Below are 25,240 nucleotides of genomic sequence, written 5' to 3' on the forward strand. Positions count from 1 at the left end.
ATCACAACCAATAATAAATGGTGGTTGTCTAAGCCACTAAATTTTAGAGTGGTTATGCATTAAGGCTAACTGTTACAACTTCTGAGGTAAGAGAAATACAGAACAATTCCTATTAAATGAAAAGACCCACCCTAGATTCAAAGATAAAGAAGGATATAGGAAGAGTATGAGATTGGAGTTTGAGTCCACCACTTAAAATAATGAGTTACCATTACTTATTAGCACTCTGTAGGAGCTCTATATTCAGTATCTAATTTAATCCATGTAACTCTATGAGATAGGTATTTCTAAGATTCAGTGATTCTATGCTATATTTTCATTTTCTGGAGATAGGTAACCTTGATTACATTAACCACTCTGTACTCAATTCTTTCATCTATAAAGTGGGGTTAATTATACTACTTAAGTCACAAGATTTATTATTCTGTAAACTGTGAACTCCTGTGTAAATATTAGAAAATCATTACTAGCAGTCCAGGATTCAACTTTCACATATTATTCGCCAATGAGACTCATCTATAGTGAACTTTGCTATATCAGCACTTGGTTTCTGAGGGTCAGTAGTCATGTGGGTGTGTCAACCTTCCTGCTTGATCAGGCTATACCAATTAGCCACAAAGAAGCATGGATATGATCAAACTTACAGGGTAGTGATAAACTCTGGCTCTGGAACTGGGCGAGGGGAGCTAATATATTTGAGGGCCTCTGTTTTCTGTCCTACAGAGTCACTATGAGTCAGAATCGACTCAACGGCAATGGTTTTTTTTGTTGTTGTTGTTTTGGGCAAGGAGCCCTGGTGGTGCACTGGTTAAACATTTGCCTGGCTGCTCAACAAAAGGCTGGCGGTTCTAACCCACCAACCACTCCACAGGAGAAAGATGTAGCAGTCTGCTTCCATAAAGATTACAACCTTGGAAACCCTATGTGGCAGTTCTACTCTGTCTGATAGGGTCACTGAGTCAGCATCTTCTTGATGGTAGTAGTGGGTTTGGGTTTTGCGATGTTTTAGGCACCATGTCAGGTGATTTACTTACATCAGCTATTTATGATTGAACTGGTTTGGACTGGAGCTGGAGCATGGGTGGTTTTAAAACTGCCCTGGGTGATTCTATAATGTATTCACGATGGAGAACTACTAACATACCAAATCTCATTATTTCTAATAGAAATCATCCAAGATAGGTTTTATAGTAAAGAAATGGAGGCCTACAGATATTAACTAACTTTCCCAAGGTCACACATCTAGTAAGGCAAAAAAATGACCTTTTTTCACCAAAATAACATATTTCTCGAGCAGAGGAGACAATTACTCTCACCAGTGAAGGGAGACACTAAACCTAAAGGAAAGGCAAGATTCCTACCTAATAATCTAATCACCTTCATCAGCCCTCTACTTTGAACCTTTTTCATCCCCTTCAGTCTTTGCTGCTCTCTTCTCTGAATTTCTATTATATGGATAATTGGCATATTATGATGGTAATCATACTCAGCCTTACCATATAGTTGAATCTACAAGTTATCAAGGCCTCCCTGTACATTCTCTAGTTGTCCAGCCTGTTGACACTGCAGACAAATCATGGTAAGACCCCTCGTTTTGGATTCATATCCACCTGAGTTGGGCTCCTGCATGGACTTAATCGTGTGGCCTGACAAGGCATCTTATTCTTTGAATCTCAGTTTTGTAGGCATAAATTAAACCCTACCTGTTGCCATCGAGTCGATTCCAACTCATAGCGACCTTATAGGACAGAGTAGAACTGCGCCATAGAGTTGCCAAGAAGTGCCTGGCGGATTCGAACTGCCGACCCTTTGGTTAGCAGCTGTAGCACTTAACCACTACGCTACCAGGGTTTCCAAGCATAAATTAGGGGTTTAAAAACATATTCAATAAATCATTAGTATATGCACCCTCACCAATGGAAATAAAGTGTGTGGTCCATTAGCAAACAGATGGAAAGTAGTAACTCAAATTAGAATTGACTACTTTTCCTAACACAAATGCCTTATATTTGGAGAACAGAAAGAATAAAGAGTCATGAAATCTAGCTGATGCTGGCACTTCTGTCCATGATACACTAGTCCAACCACAGGAAATAATTATACTCTATTTTTTCCCACCCTACCTCATACCCTTGCCCTATGCCCAGGTCCGTACTCCAAGCTCTGCCCCTCCATTTACGGGAGGAGTTGCAGATTTCATTTTATAGTGTATTGGTTTACTAGGGGAAGGGTAAATCAGAGCGGCTCCACCCATTTCCCAAGAGGCCTGGAGATGGGCGCTCCCCTTTCTTCCCCCTCCAGGTCCTGCTATCTGGGCCGACAGCCGGCGGGAGGGCCCTGTCCCCTGTCCCTTTAAGAAGGAGGGCCAAGCACTGCCGAGAGAGCCGTCGTTGTTCCCACCCGCTCGCGCCCTCTTTCCAGACCAGCTGCAGCCACAGCCCCGGCCGCCCCTCGGTGAGCAGAGTCCGCTCGGCCCCACGCAGCGAGTTGCCACCATGGTGAAGATCGTAACCGTCAAGACCCAGGCGTACCCGGATCAGAAGCCGGGCACGAGCGGGCTGCGGAAGCGGGTGAAGGTGTTCCAGAGCAGTGCCCACTACGCGGAGAATTTCATCCAGAGTGTTATCTCCACGGTGGAGCCGGCCCAGCGGCAGGAGGCCACGCTGGTAGTAGGCGGGGACGGCAGGTTCTACATGAAGGAGGCCATCCAGCTCATCGTCCGCATCGCCGCCGCCAACGGGGTAAGGGCCGCGCCGGCTCCTCGGCAGCGTGCACCCGGGGCGCAGGCCGTGCGCGACGTGCGGGAGTGCCGCCCGCCCCTGGCCCGCCGGCCGCGCCCCTTCCGTGCGGGGCCGCGGAGTCTCCACCCCGCGCTTCGCTGCGCTCGCTCTTCCCGGGCTGGAGGCCCCGCGGAGGTCGTGGTGTGGGGGACAGCGGCCACGCGACCCCGGCGAGCTGCTCTCCTGGCTTCCCGAGAGCGGGAAGGCGCGGCCGTGGGGAGCTGGGCTTGACCTTGGGAGGGAGGACCGAGCCTCCGCCTCCTGCTCCTCCCTCTCCCCGCCTCCTCCCCCTCCCGAGGTCTCTGACATTTACATTAACCTTTCCCGTTTCCGAAGATACAGTTACAGCGCCGAGCGCCGTCGCCTTTACCCGGAAAGGTTAGACGGTCGCCACCTTGCCCAGAACTGCTTGCATCCCACCTCCTTGCCTGCTATTCTCGTCTCGCCTGGGACTGGCGCTTCTCGCTGACTCCGAACCCGACGCTTTGGGGCAGGGGTGGCGGGGGCACCCACCCACTAGTGTATCAGGCCGGCCGATCTGAGGAGGCGGGAGCCTAGCCTTCTTTTCCGCCTCGTAGTTCGCGTGGGGACAGAGCTCCTGTCCTGCCGCGGCCTGGTTATGGGGGTGCAGGCTTTTGAAAAGACTGATGTTTGTCCCGTGGTGCGTTTGGATTTGTTCCACCGAGGGGGCTGGAGCTGAATTTTCATTAGAACAGAAACAACATACCCCAGGGCACTCTTATGCAAGCAGTCGTGGCTGGCAGGGAAATTAATGCAACACCTTGCTTCCGCCCCCTGCTGAGGAACGTTAACTTAGACTTAATTGGGCAGGTCCGCTCAAATGTGTGGAACTTCAAAATAGATTTTTCAGTAAACCCGAAAGAGGAAAATTGGCAAATTGGGGCTGATTATTTACTCACTTTTATCAAACATTTCAACGAGTTCTTCTAAACAGCACGTTTTCTTTCCATATTTATAAAAAAGATTTGACTTATACCCAACTTCTGGAGATTATTCCCTTTACTAATATTTTTATTCATTTTACGTAGTATTTTATTAACTTACTACCTAGTGAGTGCTGTTTTGCCAAGCACCATTTACCAAGCGGTTCACTTACAGTTGTCTCCTTTATCTCCCACAGCCCTGTAAGGTAAATGATATTGTGGGCATCTTCAAGTTGCCAATGAGAAAACCGAAGTTTAGATAGGTTAAATAGTTTCCAGGACGTATGTTGACAGAGCTGAGAATCCAGTACAGATCTACCAATTCCAGTTGAGCAGCTTCTATGAATGAAGGGACTCTTGGATCTAAAGATCTGTTTTCCAAGTATCTTTGACAGCCGGAGGGAGGGCCCTGTCCCCTGTCCCTTTAAGAAAGAGGGCCAGGCACTGCCGAGAGTAGTGCCCTCGTTGTTCCACCTGCTCGCGCCGTCTTTCCAGACCAGCTGCCCTGGACGCTAACTACAGCTGCCTCACTGGGTTAAACATTTATAAACATCAAGGAGGGAAGATTATCTGGGTTTGTTTTTTGTATGCTCCCAAGTTGTCAGACAACCACAAATTCCCATGAAAGAAGAGCAAACAATATCTGTATCCCAGTTGTTGTGTGCCATTGAGTCTATTTCAATTCGTAGGGACCCTTCACTTCCCTGCTACGGCCAGTGCTGAATTTGCTTTTCATTCATTCATTCAACAAATATTGAGCTCATACCGTGTACAGAGTAACCTATGAAATGAAAAGATGATTCAGACACAAGCCCTGTCCTTAAGGATTTACAGCATAGTGGGAGTTTTAGGCATCCAAATGGAGGATTGTCCACTTGGGAGCTGTGCAGGTTGAAGAGGAAAGAATGAGTTTAAGTCTAAACAAAAACATGTTCTTGAACTTTTATCATCACCCTTTAACTACTGCTCTATAGCTCTTTCTCCTTTTAGCCAAACTTTGTAGAAGTTGTCTGCATTTACCATCTCTGACTTGTTACCTCCCATTCACTTACCACCTCACCATAACCTGGCTTCTGCCTTTCCACCGCGCCACTAAAATTGGTCTTGTCAAAATTACTAAGGACTTTCTGGTTGCTGAATCCATTGAATACTTTTTAGGCCTTATCTTAACTTGACTTTCCTCCTGCACTTGGCACTGCTGATTTGCACTCTTAAAACTCTCAACTCCCTTGCCTTGACCACTCTCTCCTGAGTCTGCTCACACTTTTTTGAGAGTTCCCTCGTGGACTGCTTGCCCTACCCACAACCCAAGTGTTGCCTAGGTTTCTGTCCTCAGCTCTGTGCTCTCTGCTTTTAGCTACTCACCAGAGATTTAAATATTGCTGCTGCTTACCTGGTGTGATTCAATTCAGATAGCATCTTCAAAAAGCTTTCCTTGCCCTTCCTCTGTTAAGTGCTCCTTTCCTATGGATCCCTCTAAAAAAACAAACAAAAACCAAAAATCAACCCACTGCCATCGGGTTGATTCCAACTCATAATGACCCTATAGGACAGAGTAGAACTGCCCCATGGAGTTTCCAAGGAGTACCTGGTGGATTTGAACTGCTGACCTCTTGGTTAGCAGCTGTAGCTCTTAACCACTACACCACCAGGGTTTCCTGGATACCTATAGAATAAATTAATCAAATTCCAGTGCAATTATCTGTTCACACGTCCCAGTCTCCCACTAGAGAGTAAGCTTTCCTCAGGGTCTGTTTTGTATCTGTATCCACAATACCTAGAACAATGTAGCATTCAATGAATCCTTGTTCAATTGCCCCAAATTGTATTTTCAAAATCTGTGTTTCCAGCACATACCTTAAAGCCCCATATAGTTGGTGACCATTAAATTTATTCTCATCAAATATTTATTATGTACTTATTTTATATCAGGTATTTTTTTTTTTTTTTTGTGCGTAGCCATTGGGATACAAAATATCCTTTTCCTTAGGAAACACATAGTCCAGAAGAGGAGGTAGACTAAAATAGACAGACAACACAGTGTATTAGGCGTTTAAATGGAAGTTGTGCCTGGTAACCATGGGGCAAGATAATGGGGGCTGTATTTTGGAGGAAAAGTGAGGACGGCCTCACAGAAGAGGTGGTAGCTGATCTGAGCCTTAAAGGATAAGTTGGGATTTCCAAGGTGGATGTCTTTGGTGAGAGGAGTTCTAGGCGGAAGGAATAGAAATGATAGGAATTGGGGGTTGTTCTCTCGGGCAAATTATTTAATTCCTAATCCTTTTTTTTTCTCATCTGTAAACATCAGGAATGACTACATACCCAGAGAGGTTGTTGATTAAATAAAACAATTTATTAGTAAGTACAGGGCACTGCCTTCCTACCTGGAGGAAGCTGCTTGAATGACACTTGTGGGAAAACCTCAGGCAGTCTGGGGCAGGACTGTATGTGACTTAATGTTTTGCTGATAACAAGACACTAAGTTTATCTAAATCTCCAACTTGATGGCAGCCGTTAGTCCCGGAATAGATTTATTACCTCCCACCTCTCTCCAGTCCTCAGTGACCCTGGCCAACATAGAGCAACTCAACTTGATAGGACCCAATTGAGTGCAGGTGACAAAAGCCTGGCTCGGATTATCCCCAAAAGGAATTATTGACCGATGTTGCTGAGAAGTCCAGGAGATTCCTAGTGTAGACTTCATGGTTCAAAACATTCCTGGTCTCTAAAAACCACTCTTGGTCCCAGTATTAGGAATTTAGGGGGAGAGGTGACATTAAAAACGAGTGAGGATTTTGATACTTCGAAGGATAATTTGTCATCATCCTAAACAAAATAAGATAGATGCCTTTATGGGAACTTGTGAAGAAGCGGGTTTTTTTTAAAATCAATTCTCGGGGGGTCTTAACCTTCTTGGTGCCATAGATCGCTTTGCCATGCTGGGGAATAAGTTTTTAAATGAGTAAAAGAAAATACAAAGGATTACAAATGAAACAAATATTATATTGAAATACAGTGACCAAAACATTAAACTAAATTTGTGATATAGCAAAACATGTGCCTCTTTATTAATTCATTAAATAATAAGATGTAGTGAAGAATTGAATACTACCTTAATGAGTACAAACAATATGCTCAGTATGAACCCCCTGAATTCTACCCTTGGATATCATGGGGGTCCAAGGACCCTGAGTTAAGAACTCCTGCACGCAAGAAATGATCCCCGTCTAGTTCTAGGTACTGCCTGTACCAGAACAGGCCTCAAATACAGGACCCAGAAATTAAGGGTCTCGTGTTCTCAAACTAAGCCAGCTGAGCTTTGAGAACTCCGCTTTATAACACTTAAAACTTGCCTTATTTCCCATTTGGAATAAATCACACTGTGAACTTTCTTGAAAGGCCCAGCTATAAATATTGTGGAAGGGATGTGTTTCTGGATATTGTTCACAACATTTACTGAGAAGGAGATGAAAGAACAGGAAAAGGAAGGTTTGGGGACTATGAGGTAAATGGTGTTAGCATGGAGGCACCTGGCTTCCCTTAGTTAATACCTGATGTCCCTGGAGCAGGGATGACTTGTCAGAGAAACATCTTTGGGTCACTTTTTAATATACGATAACTTCCATGTTACAAAAAGTCCTTCAATTATGACAGGCTTTAATAATGGTTCTTTCCTTGTTTGAACTTTCCAGTTTTGAATGATTATGAAACAGCTGTATAAATAAATTATTGTCTTTTTCCATCCAGGGTTTTACGATCTTTTGGGGGAGGAGATAAGACATAACAAATACACACACATAAAAAAGAACTGAATTAGAAAAAATGTTGAGTTCAGAGAAGGAAGGTAACATTCTGGACTGGGAAGGAGGAGGTAGAATTTGAATTGTGTCTTGAAGAGGGGATAGCGTGTGAACAGAGAAGAGGGGGCCTACTTTCAGGTCCGGGGACAGGGGAGAGGTAAGGAAGAGGAAGGGACAGGACTTTTTTTTTAGAGCTGGGTACTTAGCCACTTAACAATCTTTGTGACAGAAAATATTTAAATCAAATTGTTCAGGAGCTTCTCTTTCTCTCAAGAGAGAATGTTCTTGCTAAAAGTAAAGTCCTTTTTCCTTTCTTAACCAAATCAAATGACTGCTAGAGCACTGAAGACTAAAAAGGAAAACAGCCTCCCTTCTCACATTAATGCTTCTCTTGGTAAACAAGATTATATGGGGAGAAGTGGTATATTGTCTTGGGAAGAGTGATTCTTTAAATATTTATTGAGCACCTGCTAGGTGCTGGGCCCTGTTCAAAGCTATCTCAGCAGCAAACAGAACAAAGTTTCTGTTCTCACAGAGCTTATCTTTTAGTGGAGGGAGATAAATGCTAAATAAATATATGTCAGGTGAAGGTAAAAACTCTGAAGGAAAATAACACATGGTAAAGGAAGACTTTTTAAAGAGACAGCACTAGAAGGTAGGTTGCTCTGTTTGGAGAGGTGGTCAGAAAGGCCTCCCTGATGAACCGCTTTTGAGAGAGATCTGAGTGAAGTGAAGGAGTGAACCATGAGATATTTGTGGAAAGACTTCCAGGCAGAGGAAGAGTTAAATGTAAAGTATAAACATAGCTAATCATTGAACATTATAAAAATTATGTTCCAAATAAACATAGTATAAACTTTGTACAAAGGACCCCGATATACTATGAAATTTTACATATACCAAACCTATTGCCATCGAGTCCATTCCAACTCATAGTGACTCAATAGGACAGAGTAGAACTGCCCCATTGGATTTCCAAAGAGCGGCTGGTGAATTCGAACTGCCGACCTTTTGGTTAGCAGATATAGCTCTTAACCAGTATGCCACCAGGGCTCCAATTATAAATTTATCTTGGGATAGTAAGAATGGTATAATAAGCATTGCTCAAATACTTAACAATACATTTTTTGTTCTCTTGGACTTTAGAAGAGCTTTTAGGAGAATGATTTGAGTGGGCTACATCTCTAAGAACATTTATGCTGAAAAGTTTGGACTGATTCGTTCTCCCCCACCCCCAAATTCTCCTGAAGTCCACACAGGCAGTCATTCTGTTGACTTTGAGCTGTCTTCAGAGTTGGAATTCACCTTTTAAAAATGGCTACTGAGCATCTTAAGTAAGTATTTGAGGGTTCACCAAAGTCTTCAGAGTCCCTAGATGGTGCAGTTGGTTAACATGTTTGGCTACAAACGAAAAGGCTGGCCATTTGAGTCTACCCAGAGGTGCCTTGGAAGAAAGGCCTGGTGATCTACAAAAAAAAAAAAATCAGTCATTGAAAACCCTTTGGAACACAGTTTTACTCTGATATACATGGGTTGCCATGAGTTGGAATCAACTGGAGGGAAACTTTTTTTTTTAAAACCAAGGGCTTCAGTTGGGAGTATTTGGAGAAGACTTTTCTCACCTGGTCTCCTCACAGGGAAAAATCACAAAGGGCAGCCTGAAAGGGTTAGTTGGTAAGAGAGAGAAGAATGTGCTCTTGGGTTGGGGTATACAGATAAATATAAGCTTTTAAATTTTTTTTTTAGTACTTCAACTAGTAAGTCTCCCTTCCTATTGCTTCTCCTGACTACCATCCAGTCTCCTGAGGCATAAAGATAGAAAAGGTGAGTCAAGCCCTGAATAAGCACAATGATGACAGTCAATCAAATCATGCCAATAAGGATTTAATCATAAATCAGAAACAGCTTGAACATTGTGTTTTCACATAGGAAACATTTTCTTTCTTTTTTCCCTCTTTATGAGTACCCCAAAGTGTTTTGGGAAGGATCAAATGCAGTAGACTGTTGGTAGGACAGAGAGATTTGGTTGACTCATCCAACTTGCTAGTAAATGGCGGAGCTGGAACTGAGACTGTGGCCTTCTGATATTTCATCTAGATGATCTTTTCCATAAATAAATATATTCCAGAACAAATAGTTCTGAAGATTGATACAGTCTCCTGGTTAAACATTTAAGGAAACTGATTGAATGATGTTAAGTAGAACTTTTCAGAGCTTTTAATATACAAATGAGTCTGTGAGTTTGCAAGAGGACTCTAAAACAATTTTGGGAAATACTGGCCTACACCACTATGGCCTGATATGCCCACCTGTAACCTGAAAGAGACTTCCCAGATTTAAGTTTAGTTTCTGTTGCTAATGATACGCAGGGAGGTTGAGATCCTGTTTTCTTATAGATGTATACCACATGGCTTATTTTGGCAACTGACACACGAGTTTGGTTTTGACTGTTGTTGAGCGTTTTTGATTCAGCCCAAAGAATACTTTCCTCCCAGGTGACCATGTACTAAGGCTTTGGGGTAAGTGACAAAAGTTCTTCTGGGCAAATATTAGTCCCCTATGCTGTGCTCATAGCGACCCTATAGGACAGAGTAGAACTGCCCCATAGAGTTTCCAAGGAGCGCCTGGTGGATTCGAACTGCTGACCCTTTGGTTAACAGCCATAGCACTTAGCCACTACGCCACCAGGGTTTCTATGAGTTGGAATTGACTCGACAGCACTGGGTGTGGTGTTTTGGTTTTATACTGTGCTACCTATGTACCTATATGCTCACAAGCACCTCTGTTGCTTAAGGGTGAGTTGAAATGATCATTACTTTGTGTGAGTCCAGTGGCCTTAATTAGTGTGATGTAGTGGCCATTTAGGGGCCAAATCAACCAATGTAAGGGCCACAGACACTGGCGGCAAGCTCAGGGTGAGCTGTTTAGTTACTGTACTGTGTGCAGAGATACAGCAGAAAAAAGACAGGCACAGTCCTCACCATTGAGATTTGGTTGGAGTCCAGGTGAAATACAGACAAGCAAACCAGCAACTGCTACAAGGTGCAGTGAGCACTATTATGGGGGTGAACAAGGCAGGCTACGAGAGCAAAAAAGAGGTGCGTCTAACTCGGGCATAGGGAACAGGGCAGTGACAGCTAAACAGACCCGGAGGTGAAGAGGAGTGTTACAGGTAGAACCAGATCAGACATGAAACAATATGTTGCAAGGGTAGGTTAGAGACCTACTCAACTCGATATTCTTGTTTCATACCCTACAAGAAAGAAGCAACTGTACTAAAGCAACACCACTTGTTTTGCATTTTACGAGGCACTTCTACCTACATGGCTTTATTTCCTCTCTACAATGAATCCTTTAGGTGTCCCAGGACCATGGTCATGGAGTCAAGAAGAGAGACTGGAAACTGCCCCTGCAGCTCCTAGAAAGTCAGAGATGTGAAAGTAGACAACACAGGCACTTAGTACCATGTTCCAAATACAGATTCCCACTGTAAGTGGTTGAGGACACTGTGAGTTTTGGTGAAGTTTTAAGCACGAAGTGAGCATTTGAAGAAGGGAAGCGTGCAGACGTTACTACTTAGATTGAGGTCACTTTTCTCACTATTGGATTGCATTGAAAACAGTTTATTGGATCACAGTATAAAAGAAGAGGTGAAATCCACAGCAGGCTTGACTGTTTTTCTTCCTTTGATGAACCACATAAAAAATGGAAACTGAGCCAGTAGAATATAGTTCTAGGACCAGTTGGCCTCCCTGGGATCAATGGGACAAATCATTAACTAAAAAAAAATTTTTTACTAGCCTCCAATTAATACAGGGAAGCCACATTTTACACAGATGGGTTCTAGGGGTAGAATGGAAGATGAATCTTGAATGTAGTCAAAATCATCCTTAAAATCCCTTAGGAAGATAACCACATTGGAGATCAACATGTGCAACATAGATATGTGTGTCTTTAAATACCAGAATTACACTCAGCACGGCAAGATGCTTATACTTTGAGAGGCATATGGAGACTAAGACCGACTGAGGGCATATGGTCATTGAATGGAATGGTTCATCAAAGGAAGAAAAACAGTCAAGCCTGCTGTGGATTTCACCTCTTCTTTTATACTGTGATCCAATAAATCCTCCCCCTTCCTCTCCCTGTCAATTGTTTATAGTAAATTAGTGTCATATAAATCCTTGTCTGATGTGAGTCTGCTGCAGATTCTTGCTGCTCCTCTAGTAGCACATGTGAGAAGCACCTTGGTCTCGATCCAGCACATGCAGTTTGGAGAATCATGCCTTTGTGGATTTTAACTTAGCTTGTATTTGAACTATTTTCCCTAACAAGACTTGGTCCTCCTGTTGTAGCTCAGTTGATGGTGATCAGAAGTGCCTCCCTAGCGCCCACAAAGTGAATTTGATGTACATTTTGTATCATATATTTAAAGTAAAAACGTTTCTACAATTATACAGGTTCCACTATTATAACAGAGGCCTAAAACAACAGTAGGTTAAACAAGATAAGGATTTCTCTTTCTCTCATGGAATAGTTTGGGTATAAGCAAGCCAGTACCAGTATGATGGATCTATGTTGTTGGGACTTAGCCTCCTTCAGTCTTGTTGCTCTGCCGTCTTGAGAGTGTTGCCCTTGTACATATGGTTCGAGATGGTTCCCCACCAGAATATCCATATTCCAACCAGTTGCCTCAAGAAAAAGATGAAGAAGCGGAGTAGTTTTTCCCTTTAAACAATCTGGAAATTCCACACATACTCTTGCTACAACCCATTGGCTAGATCTTAATCACATGACCATACTACCTGCAAGAAGGGCTGAAAAAAATATTGAGAGGTCATGTGACCAACTAAAAATAGATAGTTCTATTACCCTAAGAAAGGAAGGGGTAACTGGAAATCTGTCATGGTCTGTCTCTTTGTTCATGCAGCTAACCATGTCTGTTCTTCCTCTCACACATAAACATAGCCACCCCTCTCCAGGCGAGGCACCCCAAGTTCCTTCCAGTTACCCAGTCTTTTCGAAATCCAGACTGAGCCCTGGGTGATAGTCAATTCTTTCCATCAGGTCCATATGTGTAGCTCCTAGTGGTTTAGCATCTAATACATTTAAAGATAAATTATCAGCCTTCCCACACCCCTGCTGCACCCACACACGATTATGTGCCTATTAGCTGAATAGAGCAAGATACTTACAATAAAGATTCCTGTTAAGAAAAGGAAAGGACTAGAACACACAGCAGTCGCCAGCCATAGTGTTCATATTCTGCTGTCGGGGAATGTGGACTCCCTGCCCTGCAGTGGAGTAGGGGCCAGGGACCTGCCCTCTGGGAGGAACTCTTTATTCTCTATCCTCCATTTTCACTTAGAAGTGGACTTTGGAGAACAGACCCTGAAAAGACTTTTGCAACCTGCTTCCTGCTGATGAAAGCTTAGGGGTAGTTGGGGAGGGGTTGCTTGTGCAGGCCAGGCTCATGGTTTTTTTTGGCTAGACAGTTTCCTCAAAAACTTAGTACATTTCTGGTTTGTTCTGATCAGTTTCATGTACTGGTAACCACAACGAAAGTTCTCATCTAGATAGAGTTTTGAAGCCTGAATACTCTGACTTTTATTTATTGACCTCTATTCTCTGTCCCTCCTCTGATTTCTGCATCACCGATGGCCACCTCGAGATGATAGGAAGTTACAGGCTTGGGTAAGAAGGTAGCGCCTTAATCTGATCTTTGCTGGGGGGCTAGAAAGAGAATCCTGGGCAAGTTTTGAGACCACAGTCCTTTCTTCTGTTAGGCCTCCTGCTTCATGTATAGCTGCTTTAGTTTGAGTGTACAAATAGTTGTCATTTTCAACTCTGCAGGGCCATACATTATTGGACTTTGGCAACATAGTTTATAGACCACAGTCAAAGAAAACTTCTCTTTGCGTGGCTATAGCTTCCTTCGTTTCTGCTGTAGAATGTTTGGCTGTAGCCTGAATTCCTCTCTATATTGTAGCAAGAAGTAGCCAACAAACACTCATGTTCTGAATTCTTCCAACTGTTTGTCTAGAGCTACAGGTTTGGTTGGCCAGTGGCCTGCCTTCCAAGATATATTAGGTAATAATTTTACTAAATGGTTTGCCATGACATAAAGACCATACCAATGCCACATATTTTAGATTCTGTTTTGGTACAGAATACAAATTTTCTTATTAGTTAAAATAAGGTTTGGGTGCTATAACAGAGTTCCAAAATAAGTTACTTAAACAAAAGTTTACAGTAATAGAATGCAAGCAGTCCAGGGCTAGTGTGGTGGCTACCTTGTATAAAGAGACACATGTTTCTTTTCTGATATGACTCAGGCTTCCCTAGGATACTCCAGCCAACAGGAAGGGAAGACAGAGGAAGGCATGACCCTTTTTGGAGGTTGCACACATCAGTTTCATTCAAGTCGCATTGGCCAAAACTTAGCCTATGACTATCTGTAGCAACAACGGAAGCTGGGAAAAATAAATTTTATTCTGGATGGCATGTGTCAAGTTAACATTCAGGGAGAGTTCTATAAAGCTAACTGAAGAAAAGAATTGCTGTAATGAAATAACCAATAGTCTCTACACACTATCCTAAGCATATCTTCAAAATTTGTTAAAAGAAATCACTAAGCTATTTGCAAGTGATGGGGTTACAGAGAGAAAACAGAAACTTAATTTTACATAGTTAACTAGATTTTTAGAAGAGACCTTGGCTATCATTTATACAAATCACTCCTCAGAAAGGGACGAAGGCATGGGCATTTCTATTGTGGGGGAGCTCTTAAAAATAAATTACTTTATTGAGATACAATTTACATAATAATCATACAGTTCACCTGTTTAAAGTATGCAATTCAATGTTTTTTAGTGTATTCACAGAGCTGTGCAATCATCACCACAATCTAATTTTGGAATACTTTTATCCTCCTAAAAGAAACCCTACACCCATTAGGAGACCATCCATGTTCCTCCTCTGTCCCCCCAGCTCTAAGCAACCACTAATCTAATTTCAGTCGCTATAGATTAGTGTGGGTAGATTTTACATAGACTGAATGTCCAGGGTTTTTTTGGTTGCCAGACAGGAGAATTTACATTTAGCAAATGAAGTCCCAGAAGCATGAGAAGGCAAAAGTTAATGATTTGTGTCAAGAGCAGTGGAATTGGTATCTCATGCTTCTATGTGTACTGTCCTGGGTATTGAAGAGAGAAAGCCAAAGATGTCATTGTTCTCAAGGAGCCTCTGACTGAGTGGGGGAAGACTGACACATAAACAGACAATTATCACTGAGTATTATTGAAGTTGTCAAGGATTTCATTGTACTTGGATCCATAATCAACACCCATGGAAGCAGCAATCAGGAATTCAAATGACATGTTACATTGGGCAGATCTGCTGCACAAGACCTCTTTAAAATATTAAAAAGCAGGAGGCGGGGCTAAGATGGTGGAATAGCCAGACACTTCCGGTGATCCCTCTTACAACAAACACCCAATAAAACAAGTGAAATGATTATATTTGTGACAAGCTAGGAGCCCTGAGAAAACCCTGGTGGCATAGTGGTTAAGTGCTAGAGCTGCTAACCAAAAGACCGGCAATTCAAATCCACCAGGGCTCCTTGGAAACTCTATGGGGCAATTCTACTCTGTCCTATAGGGTTGCTATGAGTTCGAATCGACTTGACAGCAGTGGTTAGAAGCCCTGAATATCAAAGGCAAGTTAGAAAACAGACTGAGCATCAGGGGGAGGGAGAGATGGTTCAGAAACAGAGAGGAATTGCAGGATCCGAATCACTGGGAACCCTTAGGCACCTATTAAACAGGGTCCTCACCTATCCACATCATGGGCCTAAGGACTGGTGGCTCCACCCATGTCACCCAGCCACCTGTGACAGGGGTCCAAGGATAACTGGTACCTCCCAGTCCCTACAACCAAAAGCATTGGGTGCCCATGGTCCATCTGCAGAACCCACCCACCTGTGCACTCTAGGGAACAGGGATGCACTTTCCTCACAGACACTCAGGGAATGGTTGTCAGCCCCCTGCCTTGTTCAGAGCATGACCCCTGCTGCAACCAGATGTCTGTACCTACACCAATCACCCCTGCCCATCTAAGACTGTATGACAGAGCCTGTACCACACACTTGATGACCAACTACCTGGACACCTGAGCCAAATCCATACAAGAAAAGTGAATGGACTCCTAGGCTCATATACCTGATAACAGCTGTAGCCATGTGGTGACAGGACGTTAGAGCTTCAAAGGCAAAAATAAGCTAGCTCACTCAAGCAACCTATTTGGGCATATCAAAACAAAACAAAGCAAGAAGCTAGGATGCAATAAGCAAACATAAAATAAACTAATACAATAACTTATAGGTGGCTCAGAGACAACAGTCAATATCAAGTCACATAAAGAAGCAGACCATGATCACTTTAACAAGCTCTCAAAACAAAGAATCAGGGGATCTTCTGGATGAATGTGCCTTCCTGGAATTACCCGATGCAGAATACAAAAGATTAATATACGGAACTCTTCAAGACATCAGGAACGAGACCAGGAAGGAAATCAGGCAAAACACAGAACAAGCCAGGGGACACACAGATAAAACATATGAATAAATTGAAACAGTTATTCAAGAACATAATGAAAAAATTAATAAGCTGCAAGAATCCATAGAGAGACAGCAATCAGAAATTCAGAGGATTAACGATAAAATTACAGAATTAGACAACTCAATAGAAAGTCAGAGGAGCAGAATTGAAGAAATGAAAGGCAGAATTAGTGATATTGAAGTTAAAATACTTGGCACTAATATACTCGAAGAAAAATCAGATAAAAGAATTAAAAAAAAAATGAAAAAACCCTAAGAATCATCTGGAACACTATCAAGAGAAATAACCTATGAGTGATTGGAGTACCAAAACAGAGAGGGATAACAGAAAATACAGAGAGAATTGTTGAAGATTTGTTGGCAGAAAAATTGCCTGATACCATGAAAGATGAGAAGATATCTATCCAAGATGCTCATCGAACTCCAAATAAGGTAGATATGAAAAGAAAGTCACCAAGCCATATTATAATCAAACTTGCCAAAACCAAAGATAAAGAGAGAATTTTAAGAGTGTCTAGGGATAAATGAAAAGTCACCTACAAAGGAGAGTCAATACGAATAAACTCAGACTACTCCGCAGAAACCATGCAGGCAAGTAGCCAATGGGATGACTTATATAAAGCATTGAAGGGAAAAAATTGCCAGCCAAGAATCATATATCCAGCAAAAATGTCTCTCAAATATGAAGGTGAAATTGGCATATTTCCAGATAAACACAAGTTTAGGGAATTTGTAAAAACCAAACCAAAACTACAAGAAATACTAAAGGGAGTGCTCTGGTTAGAAAATCAGTAATATCAGATACCAACCTAAGACTAGAACACAGGACAGAGCAAACAGATGGCAACCCAAATAGGGAAATCACAAAAATAAATCAAGATAAAAAAAACCAAAAACACTCAAAACAGGGAAACAGCAATATCATTATGTAAAAGAAGAGAACATTAAAACAGTAAAGAGAGACTAAGAAATGTAGTCATAGTTCTTTCACATGGAGAGGAAGACAAGATGATATAAAGAAGTAAAACTTTGGTTTAAAATTAGAAAAATAGGGGTAAATAATAAGGTAAACACAAAGGAGACTGACTATCCTCATCAAAATAAAATACAAGAAAAAAAATAAAGACTAAGCAGAAACAAAATCAACAATGAATAAGAGGAAAAAACAATATATGAAGTGCTCAGCACAAAAAATTAAGTGGGAAAAAGAAACTGTCACCAACACACAAAAAAACATCAAAATGACAGCACTAAACTCATACCTGTCCATAATTACGCTGAATGTAAATGGACTAAATGCACCAATAAAGAGACAGAGAGTGGCAGAATGGACAAAAAAGCACGATCTGTCAATATGTTGCCTACAAAGACACACCTTAGACTTAGAGACTCAAACAAACTAAAACTCAAATGATGGAAAAAAATATATCAAGCAAACAACAATCAAAAAAGAGCAGGAGTGGAAATATTAATTTCTGACAAAATAGACTTTAAAGTTAAATCTACCACAAAGGATAAAGGGACAATATAACCATATTAAATATTTCTGCACTCAATGACAGGGCTTCAAGATATATAAAACAAACTCTAACAGCATTGAAAAGTGAGATAGACAGTTCCACAATAAGAGTAGGAGACTTCAACACGCCACTTTTGGTGAAGGACAGAACATCCAAAAAGAAGCTCAATAAAGACACTGAAGATCAAATTGCCACAGTCAATCAACTTGACCTCATAGGCATATACAGAACACTCCACTCAACAGCAGTCAAGTACACTTTCTTTTCTAGTGCACATAGAACAATCTCTAGAATAGACCATGTATTAAGTCATAAAGGAAGCCTTAGCAGAATCCAAAACATCAAAATATTACAAAGCATCTTCTCTGACCATAAGGCCATGAAAGTAGAAATCAATAATGGAAAAACAGGGAAAAGAAATTGAACACTTGGAACCTGAATAATACCTTGCTCAAAAATGACTGGGTTATAGAAGACATTAAGAATGGAATAAAGAAATTCTTAGAATAAAATGAGAATGAAAACACTTCCTATCAGAACATTTGGGACACAGCAAAAGCAGTGCTCAGAGGTCAATTTATATCAATAAATGCATACATACAAAAAGAAGAAAGGGCCAAAATCAAAGAAATATCCCTACAACTTGAACAAATAGAGAGCAACAAAGGAAACCCTCAGGCACCAGAAGAAAGCAAATAATAAAAATTAGAGCAGAATTAAATGAAATAGAGAACAGAAAAACAATTGAAAGAGTTAACAAGACCAAAAGCTGGTTCTTTGAAAAAATCAACAAAATTGATAAACCAATGGCCAAACTGACAAAAAAAAAACAGAAGAGGAAGCAAATAACCCAAATAAGAAATGATATGGGTGATATCACAACAGACCCAAATGAAATTAAAAGAATCATATCAGATTACTATGAAAAATTGTACTTTAACAAATTTGAAAACCTAGAAGAAATGAATGAATTCCTAGAAACACATGACCTACCTAAACTAATACAAGCAGAGGTAGAACAACTAAATAAACCCGTAACAAAAGAAGAGATTGAAAAGGTAATTTTAAAAACTCCCAACAAAAAAAAGCCCTGGCCCAGACGGCGTTACTGCAGGGTTCTACCAAACTTTCTGAGAAAGGTTAACACCACTACTACTAAAGGTATTTCAGAGCACAGAAAAGGATGGAACACTCTCAAACTCATTCTGTGAAGCCAGCATATCCCTGATACCAAAACCAGGTAAAGACACCATAAAAAAAGAAAACTACAGACTTAGATGCAAAAATCCTCAACAAAATTCTAGCCAGTAGAATTCAACAGCATATCAAAAAATAATTCACCATGACCAAGTGGGATTCATACCAGCTGTTCAGGGATGGTTCAACATTAGAAAAACAATTAATGTGATCCATCATGTAAGTAAACAAAAGACAAGAACCACAGGATCTTATCAATTAATGCAGTCCAACACTCACTCATTCATGATAAAAACTCTCAGCAAATTAGGAATAGAAAGAAAATTCCTCAACATAATGAAAGGTATTTATATAAAACCAACAGCCAACATCATCCTCAATGGAGAGAGTCTGAAAGCATTCCCTTTGAGATTGGGAACCAGACAAGGATGCCCTTTATCACCACTCTTATTCAACATTGTGCTGGAGAGCCAAGCCAGAGCAGTTAGGCTAGATAAAGAAATAAAGGGCATCCAGTATCTCTATTTGAAGGTGACGTGATCTTATACACAGAAAACCCTAAAGAATCCTCAAGAAAACTACTGAAACTAATAGAAGAGTTCAGCAGAGTATCAGGGTACAAGATAAACATACAAAAACCAGTTTGATTCCTCTACAGCAACAAAAAGAACATCAAAGAGGAAATCACCAAATCAATACCATTTACAATAACCCTCAGGAAGATAAAATACTTAGGAATAAATCTTACCAGAGATGTAAAAGACCTATACAAAGAAAACTACAAGACACTACTGCAGGAAACTAAAAGAGACCTACGAAAGTGGAAAAACATACCTTGCTCATGGATAGGAAGAGTTAACATTGTAAAAATGTCTATTCTACCAAAAGTGATCTATCAATGCAATTCTGATCTAAACTCCAAAGACATTTTGTAATGAATGGAGAAACAAATCACCAACCTCATATGGAAGGGAAAGAGGCCCCAGATAGGTAAAGCATTCCCGAAAAAGAAGAACAACGTGGGAGGCCTCACACTACCTGATTTTAGAACCTATTATACTGCCGCAGCAGTCAAAACAGCCTGGTACTGGTACAACAACAGATACATAGGCCAGTGGAACCGAATTGAGAATCTAGCTATAAATCTATCCAAATATGAGCAGCTGATATTTGACAAAGGCCCAAAGTCAGTTAAATGGGGAAAAGACAGCCTGTTTAACAAATGATGCTGGCATAATTGGATATCCATCTGCAAAAAAGTGAAACAAGACCCATACCTCACACCATGCACAAAAACTAACTCAAAATGGATCAAAGATCTAAATATAAATCTAAAATGATGAAGAACATGGAAGAAAAAATAGGGACAACACTAGGAGCCCTAATGCATGGCATAAACAGTATACAAAACATTACTATCAATGCATGAACACCAGAAGAGAAAGTAGGTAACTGGGAGCTCCTAAAAATCAAACGCCTGTGTTCATTGAAAGACTTCACTGAAAGAATAAAAAGATTACCCATAGACCAGGAAAAAGTTTTTAGCTATGACAGCAGCGTCTGATCTCTGAAATCTACAAGATACTGCAAAAACTGAACAACAAAAAAGAAAAATAGCCCAATTAAAAAATGGGCAAAGGATATGAACAGGCACTTTGGAAAATAAGACATTCTAGTGGCTAACAGGTACATAAGGAAACGGTCACAATCATTAGCCATTAGAGAAATGCAAATCAAACCTACAATGAGATCCATCTCACTCCAACAAGGCTGGCGTTAATCCAAAAAACACAAAATAATAAATGTTGGAGAGGTTGTGGAGAGATTGGAACACTTATACACTCCTGGTGGGAATGTAAAATGGCACAACCACTTTGCAAATTGATTTGGTGCTTCCTTTAAAAGCTGTTGTTGTATTATTAAAAGCTAGAAATAGAACTATCATAGGATCCAGCAATCCCACCCCTTGGAATATATCCTAGAGAAATAAGAGCCTTTACACAAACAAATATATGCACACCCATATTCATTGCAGCACTGTTTACAATAGCAAAAAGATGGAAGCAACCAAGGTGCCCATCAGTGGATGAATGGGTAAGTAAACTACGGTTTGTTCACACAATGGAATACTATGCATCAATAAAGAACAATGATGAATCTGTGAAACATTTGATAACATGGAGGAACTTGGAAGCCATTGTGCTAAGTAAAATTAGTCAGTTGCAAAAAGACAAATAATTTATGAGACCACTATTATAAGCACTGGAGAAATAGTTTAAACAGAGAAGAAAATATTCTTTGATGGTTATGAGAGGGGGAAAGGAGGTAGGGAGAGGGGTATTCGCTAATTAAATAGTAGGCAAGAACTATTTTAGGTGAAGGGAAAGGCAACACACAATACAGGAGAGGTCAGCACAACTGGACTAAACCAAAAGCAAGGAAATTTCCTGAATAAACTGAATGCTTCGACAGCCAGAGTAGAAGGGGTGGGAGTTTGGGGACCATGGTTTCAGGGGACATCTAAGTCAATTGGCATAGTCAAATCTGTTAAGAAAATATTCTGCACCCCACTTTGGAGAGTGGCGTCTGGGGTCTTAAACGCTAACAAGGGGCCACCTAATATGCATCAATTGGCCTCAACCCACCTGGAGCAAAGGGGAATGAAGAACACCAAAGACACAAGGTAATTATGAACCCAAGAGACAGATAGGGCCACATAAACCAGAGACTGCATCAGCCTAAGACCAGAAGAGCTAGATGGTGCCCGGCTACAACCAATGACTGCCCTGACAAGGGAACTCAACAGAGAACCCCTGAGGGAGCAGGAGAGCAGTGGGATGCAGACCTCAAATTCTCGTAAAAGGACCAGACTTAATGGTCTGACTGAGACTAGAAGGACCCCAGCAGCCATGGTCCCCAGACCTTCTGTTAGCCAAAGACAGGAACCATTCCCAAATCTAACTCTTCATACAGGGATTGGACTAGATTAAAAAAAAATAGAAAATTATACTGGTGAGGAGGGAGCTTCTTGGATCAAGTAGATACATGAGACTGTTGGCAGCTCCTGTCTGGAGGGATGATGAGAAGGCAGAGGGGGTCAGAAGCTGGCCGAATGGACATGAAAAGAGAGGGTGGAGAGAAAGAGTGTGCCGTTTCATTAGGAGGAGAGCAACTAGGAGTATATAGCAAGGTGTATATAAATTTTTGTATGAAGGACTTACTTGATTTGTAAACTTAAAGCACACACACACACACAAAAAAAAACCCATTAAAAAGCGAACATGTATTTTTATTGCCCTGAATTGACCCAGGGGGCGGGCCCACCTGGCCGTGCAGGTGACCCCAAACCAGTTCGCGTGAGAGGTGTGGCGCTCTGGAAGGAGAAGTCCCGGGGAGGAAGTGACTGGTTCCCGAACAGGGAAAGCAGCGTCTTAACCCAGAAGTCATCCCGCTGGGATTTGGGCACGCGCACAGGCGGGGCGTGACCGCGGGACCTAATTATAATCGCCTGAATAGACCCTGGGGGCGGGCCCACCCGTTCGTGCGGGAAACGCCCACCCAGTGCCCACGAGCGGTGCCGCGCACCGGAGGAAGTCCCCAGGAGGAATTGACTGGTTTCCGAACAAGGAAAGCAGTGTCCTAGCCAGGGACCCGTCCAGCCCGGATTTTGGCGAACGGGGGCGGAGCGTGAACGTGTTGTTCAGCTCTATATTCTGTGGTGCTACACTCCTAGCTCTCAGATCCCTCCCCCACCCCCCCCAGGCGACCCCATTAATATCCGAATACCCGGAGCCAGAGAGAGAATTCAGATAGGGATCTGACTGCATTTTTTTTTAGCTGACTACTTGGAAAATCTAGTTTCCCAGTGATGGCTCGGAGAGAGCAGTCCATATCAAACCACATAAAGAAACAGACCATGACAGCTTCTCCAACCCCCCAAACAAAAGAATCAAAATCTTTCCCAAATGAAGATACAATCCTGGAATTATCAGATACAGAATATAAAAAACTAATTTACAGAATGCTTAAAGATATCACAAATGAAATTAGGATAAATGCAGAAAAAGCCAAGGAACACACTGATAAAACTGTTGAAGAACTCAAAAAGATTATTCAAGAACATAGTGGAAAAATTAACAAGTTGCAAGAATCCATAGAGAGACAGCATGGAGAAATCCAAAAGATTAACAATAAAATTACAGAATTTGACAACGCAATAGAAAGTCAGAGGAGCAGACTCGAGCAATTAGAATGTAGACTGGGACTTCTGGAGGACCAGGGAAACAACACCAACATAGCTGAAAAAAAATCAGATAAAAGAATTAAAAAAAATGAAGAAACCCTAAGAATCATGTGGGACTCTATCAAGAAGGATAACTTGCGAGTAATTGGAGTCCCAGAACAGGGAGGGGGGACAGAAAACACAGAGAAAATAGTTGAAGAACTCCTGACACAAAACTTCCCTGACATCATGAAAGAAGAAAGGATATCTATCCAAGATGCTCATCGAACCCCATTTAAGATTGATCCAAAAAGAAAAACACCAAGACACATCATCATCAAACTTGCCAAAACCAAAGACAAACAGAAAATTTTAAAAGCAGCCAGGGAGAAAAGAAAGGTTTCCTTCAAGGGAGAATCAATAAGAATAAGTTCAGACTACTCAGCAGAAACCATGCAGGCAAGAAGGGAATGGGACGACATATACAGAGCACTAAACGAGAAAAACTGCCAACCAAGGATCATATATCCAGCAAAACTCTCTCTGAAATATGAAGGAGAAATTAAGATATTTACAGATAAACACACGTTTAGAGAATTTGCAAAAACTAAACCAAGACTGCAAGAAATGCTAAAAGAGATTGTTTGGGCGGATGACCAATAATATCTGGTACCAGCACAATACAGAACGTCCTGATATCAACGCAACTCAAACAGGGAAAGCACAAAAACAAACAAATTAAGACTAATTCTAAAAAATAAATAAATAAACAAAATAATACACACAACAGGAAATCATGGAAATCAATAGATAAACTATCAAAATAATCAAAAAGAGGGACTAAATATAGGAGGCATTGAACTGCCAGATGGAGAGTGATACAAGGCGAAATAGAAGGATACAAGTTAGGTTTTTACTTAGAAAAATAGGGGTAAATAAAAAGGTAACCACAAAACGGAATATCAATCCCATAACTCAAGAAAAAAGCCAAGAAAAACGTAACGACTCAATAAACACAAAGTTAAACATTATGAAAATGAGGATCTCACAAGCTACTAAGAAAAACGTCTCAGCACAAAAAAGCATGTGGAAAAATGAAATGGCCAACAACACACATGAAAAGGCATCAAAATGACAGCACTAAAAACTTACTTATCTATAATTACGCTGAATGTAAATGGACTAAATGCACCAATAAAGAGACAGAGAGTCACGGACTGGATAAAAAAACACGATCCATCTATATGCTGCCTACAAGAGACACACCTTAGACTTAGAGACACAAACAAACTAAAACTCAAAGGATGGAAAAAAATATATCAAGCAAACAACAAGCAAAAAAGAAGAGGAGTAGCAATATTAATTTCTGACAAAATAGACTTTAGACTTAAATCCGCCACAAAGGATAAAGAAGGACACTATATAATGATAAAAGGGACAATTGATCAGGAAGACATAACCATATTAAATATTTACGCACCTAATGACAGGGCTGCAAGATACATAAATCAAATTTTAACAGAATTGAAAAGTGAGATAGACACCTCCACATATATAGTAGGAGACTTCAACACACCACTTTCGGAGAAGGACAGGACATCCAGTAAGAAGCTCAACAGAGACACGGAAGACCTACTTACAACAATCAACCAACTTGACCTCATTGACTTATACAGAACTCTCCACCCAACTGCTGCAAAATATACTTTTTTTTCTAGCGCACATGGAACATTCTCTAGAATAGACCACATATTAGGGCATAAAACAAATCTTTCCAGAATCCAAAACATCGAAATATTACAAAGCATCTTCTCAGACCACAAGGCAATGAAGCTAGAAATCAATAACAGAAAAACTAGGGAAAAGAAATCAAATACTTGGAAAATGAACAATACCCTCCTGAAAAAAGACTGGGTTATAGAAGACATCAAGGAGGGAATAAGGAAATTCTTAGAAAGCAACGAGAATGAAAATACTTCCTATCAAAACCTCTGGGACACAGCAAAAGCAGTGCTCAGAGGCCAATTTATATCGATAAATGCACACATACAAAAAGAAGAAAGAGACAAAATCAGAGAACTGTCCCGACAACTTGAGCAAATAGAAAGTGAGCAACAAAAGAATCCATCAGGCACCAGAAGAAAACAAATAATAAAAATG

General features: G+C 41.1%; 2 protein-coding genes across 2 annotated transcripts in view; both read left to right on the forward strand.

The window, feature by feature from the left end:
* The first annotated feature begins 2,323 nt into the window (after positions 1 to 2,323).
* PGM1 (phosphoglucomutase 1) overlaps positions 2,324 to 25,240 on the forward strand; it is an 87,649-nt gene continuing 64,732 nt past the window's right edge. The window contains exon 1 of the mRNA XM_003411043.4: positions 2,324 to 2,741. Within this exon, the coding sequence (XP_003411091.1) occupies positions 2,496 to 2,741 (246 nt within the window). The 5' untranslated portion in view covers positions 2,324 to 2,495. The remainder of the gene's footprint in view (positions 2,742 to 25,240) is intronic.
* L1TD1 (LINE1 type transposase domain containing 1) lies at positions 2,773 to 24,746 on the forward strand. The gene is made up of 2 exons (XM_064282092.1): positions 2,773 to 8,858; positions 9,271 to 24,746. Exon 2 carries the CDS (start codon positions 22,727 to 22,729, stop codon positions 23,741 to 23,743), a length of 1,017 nt encoding a protein of 338 aa, XP_064138162.1. The 5' UTR covers positions 2,773 to 8,858; positions 9,271 to 22,726; the 3' UTR covers positions 23,744 to 24,746.

The sequence above is a fragment of the Loxodonta africana genome, chromosome 3 (genome assembly GCF_030014295.1).
Source record: "Loxodonta africana isolate mLoxAfr1 chromosome 3, mLoxAfr1.hap2, whole genome shotgun sequence".
NCBI classification, from domain to species: Eukaryota; Metazoa; Chordata; class Mammalia; order Proboscidea; family Elephantidae; genus Loxodonta; species Loxodonta africana.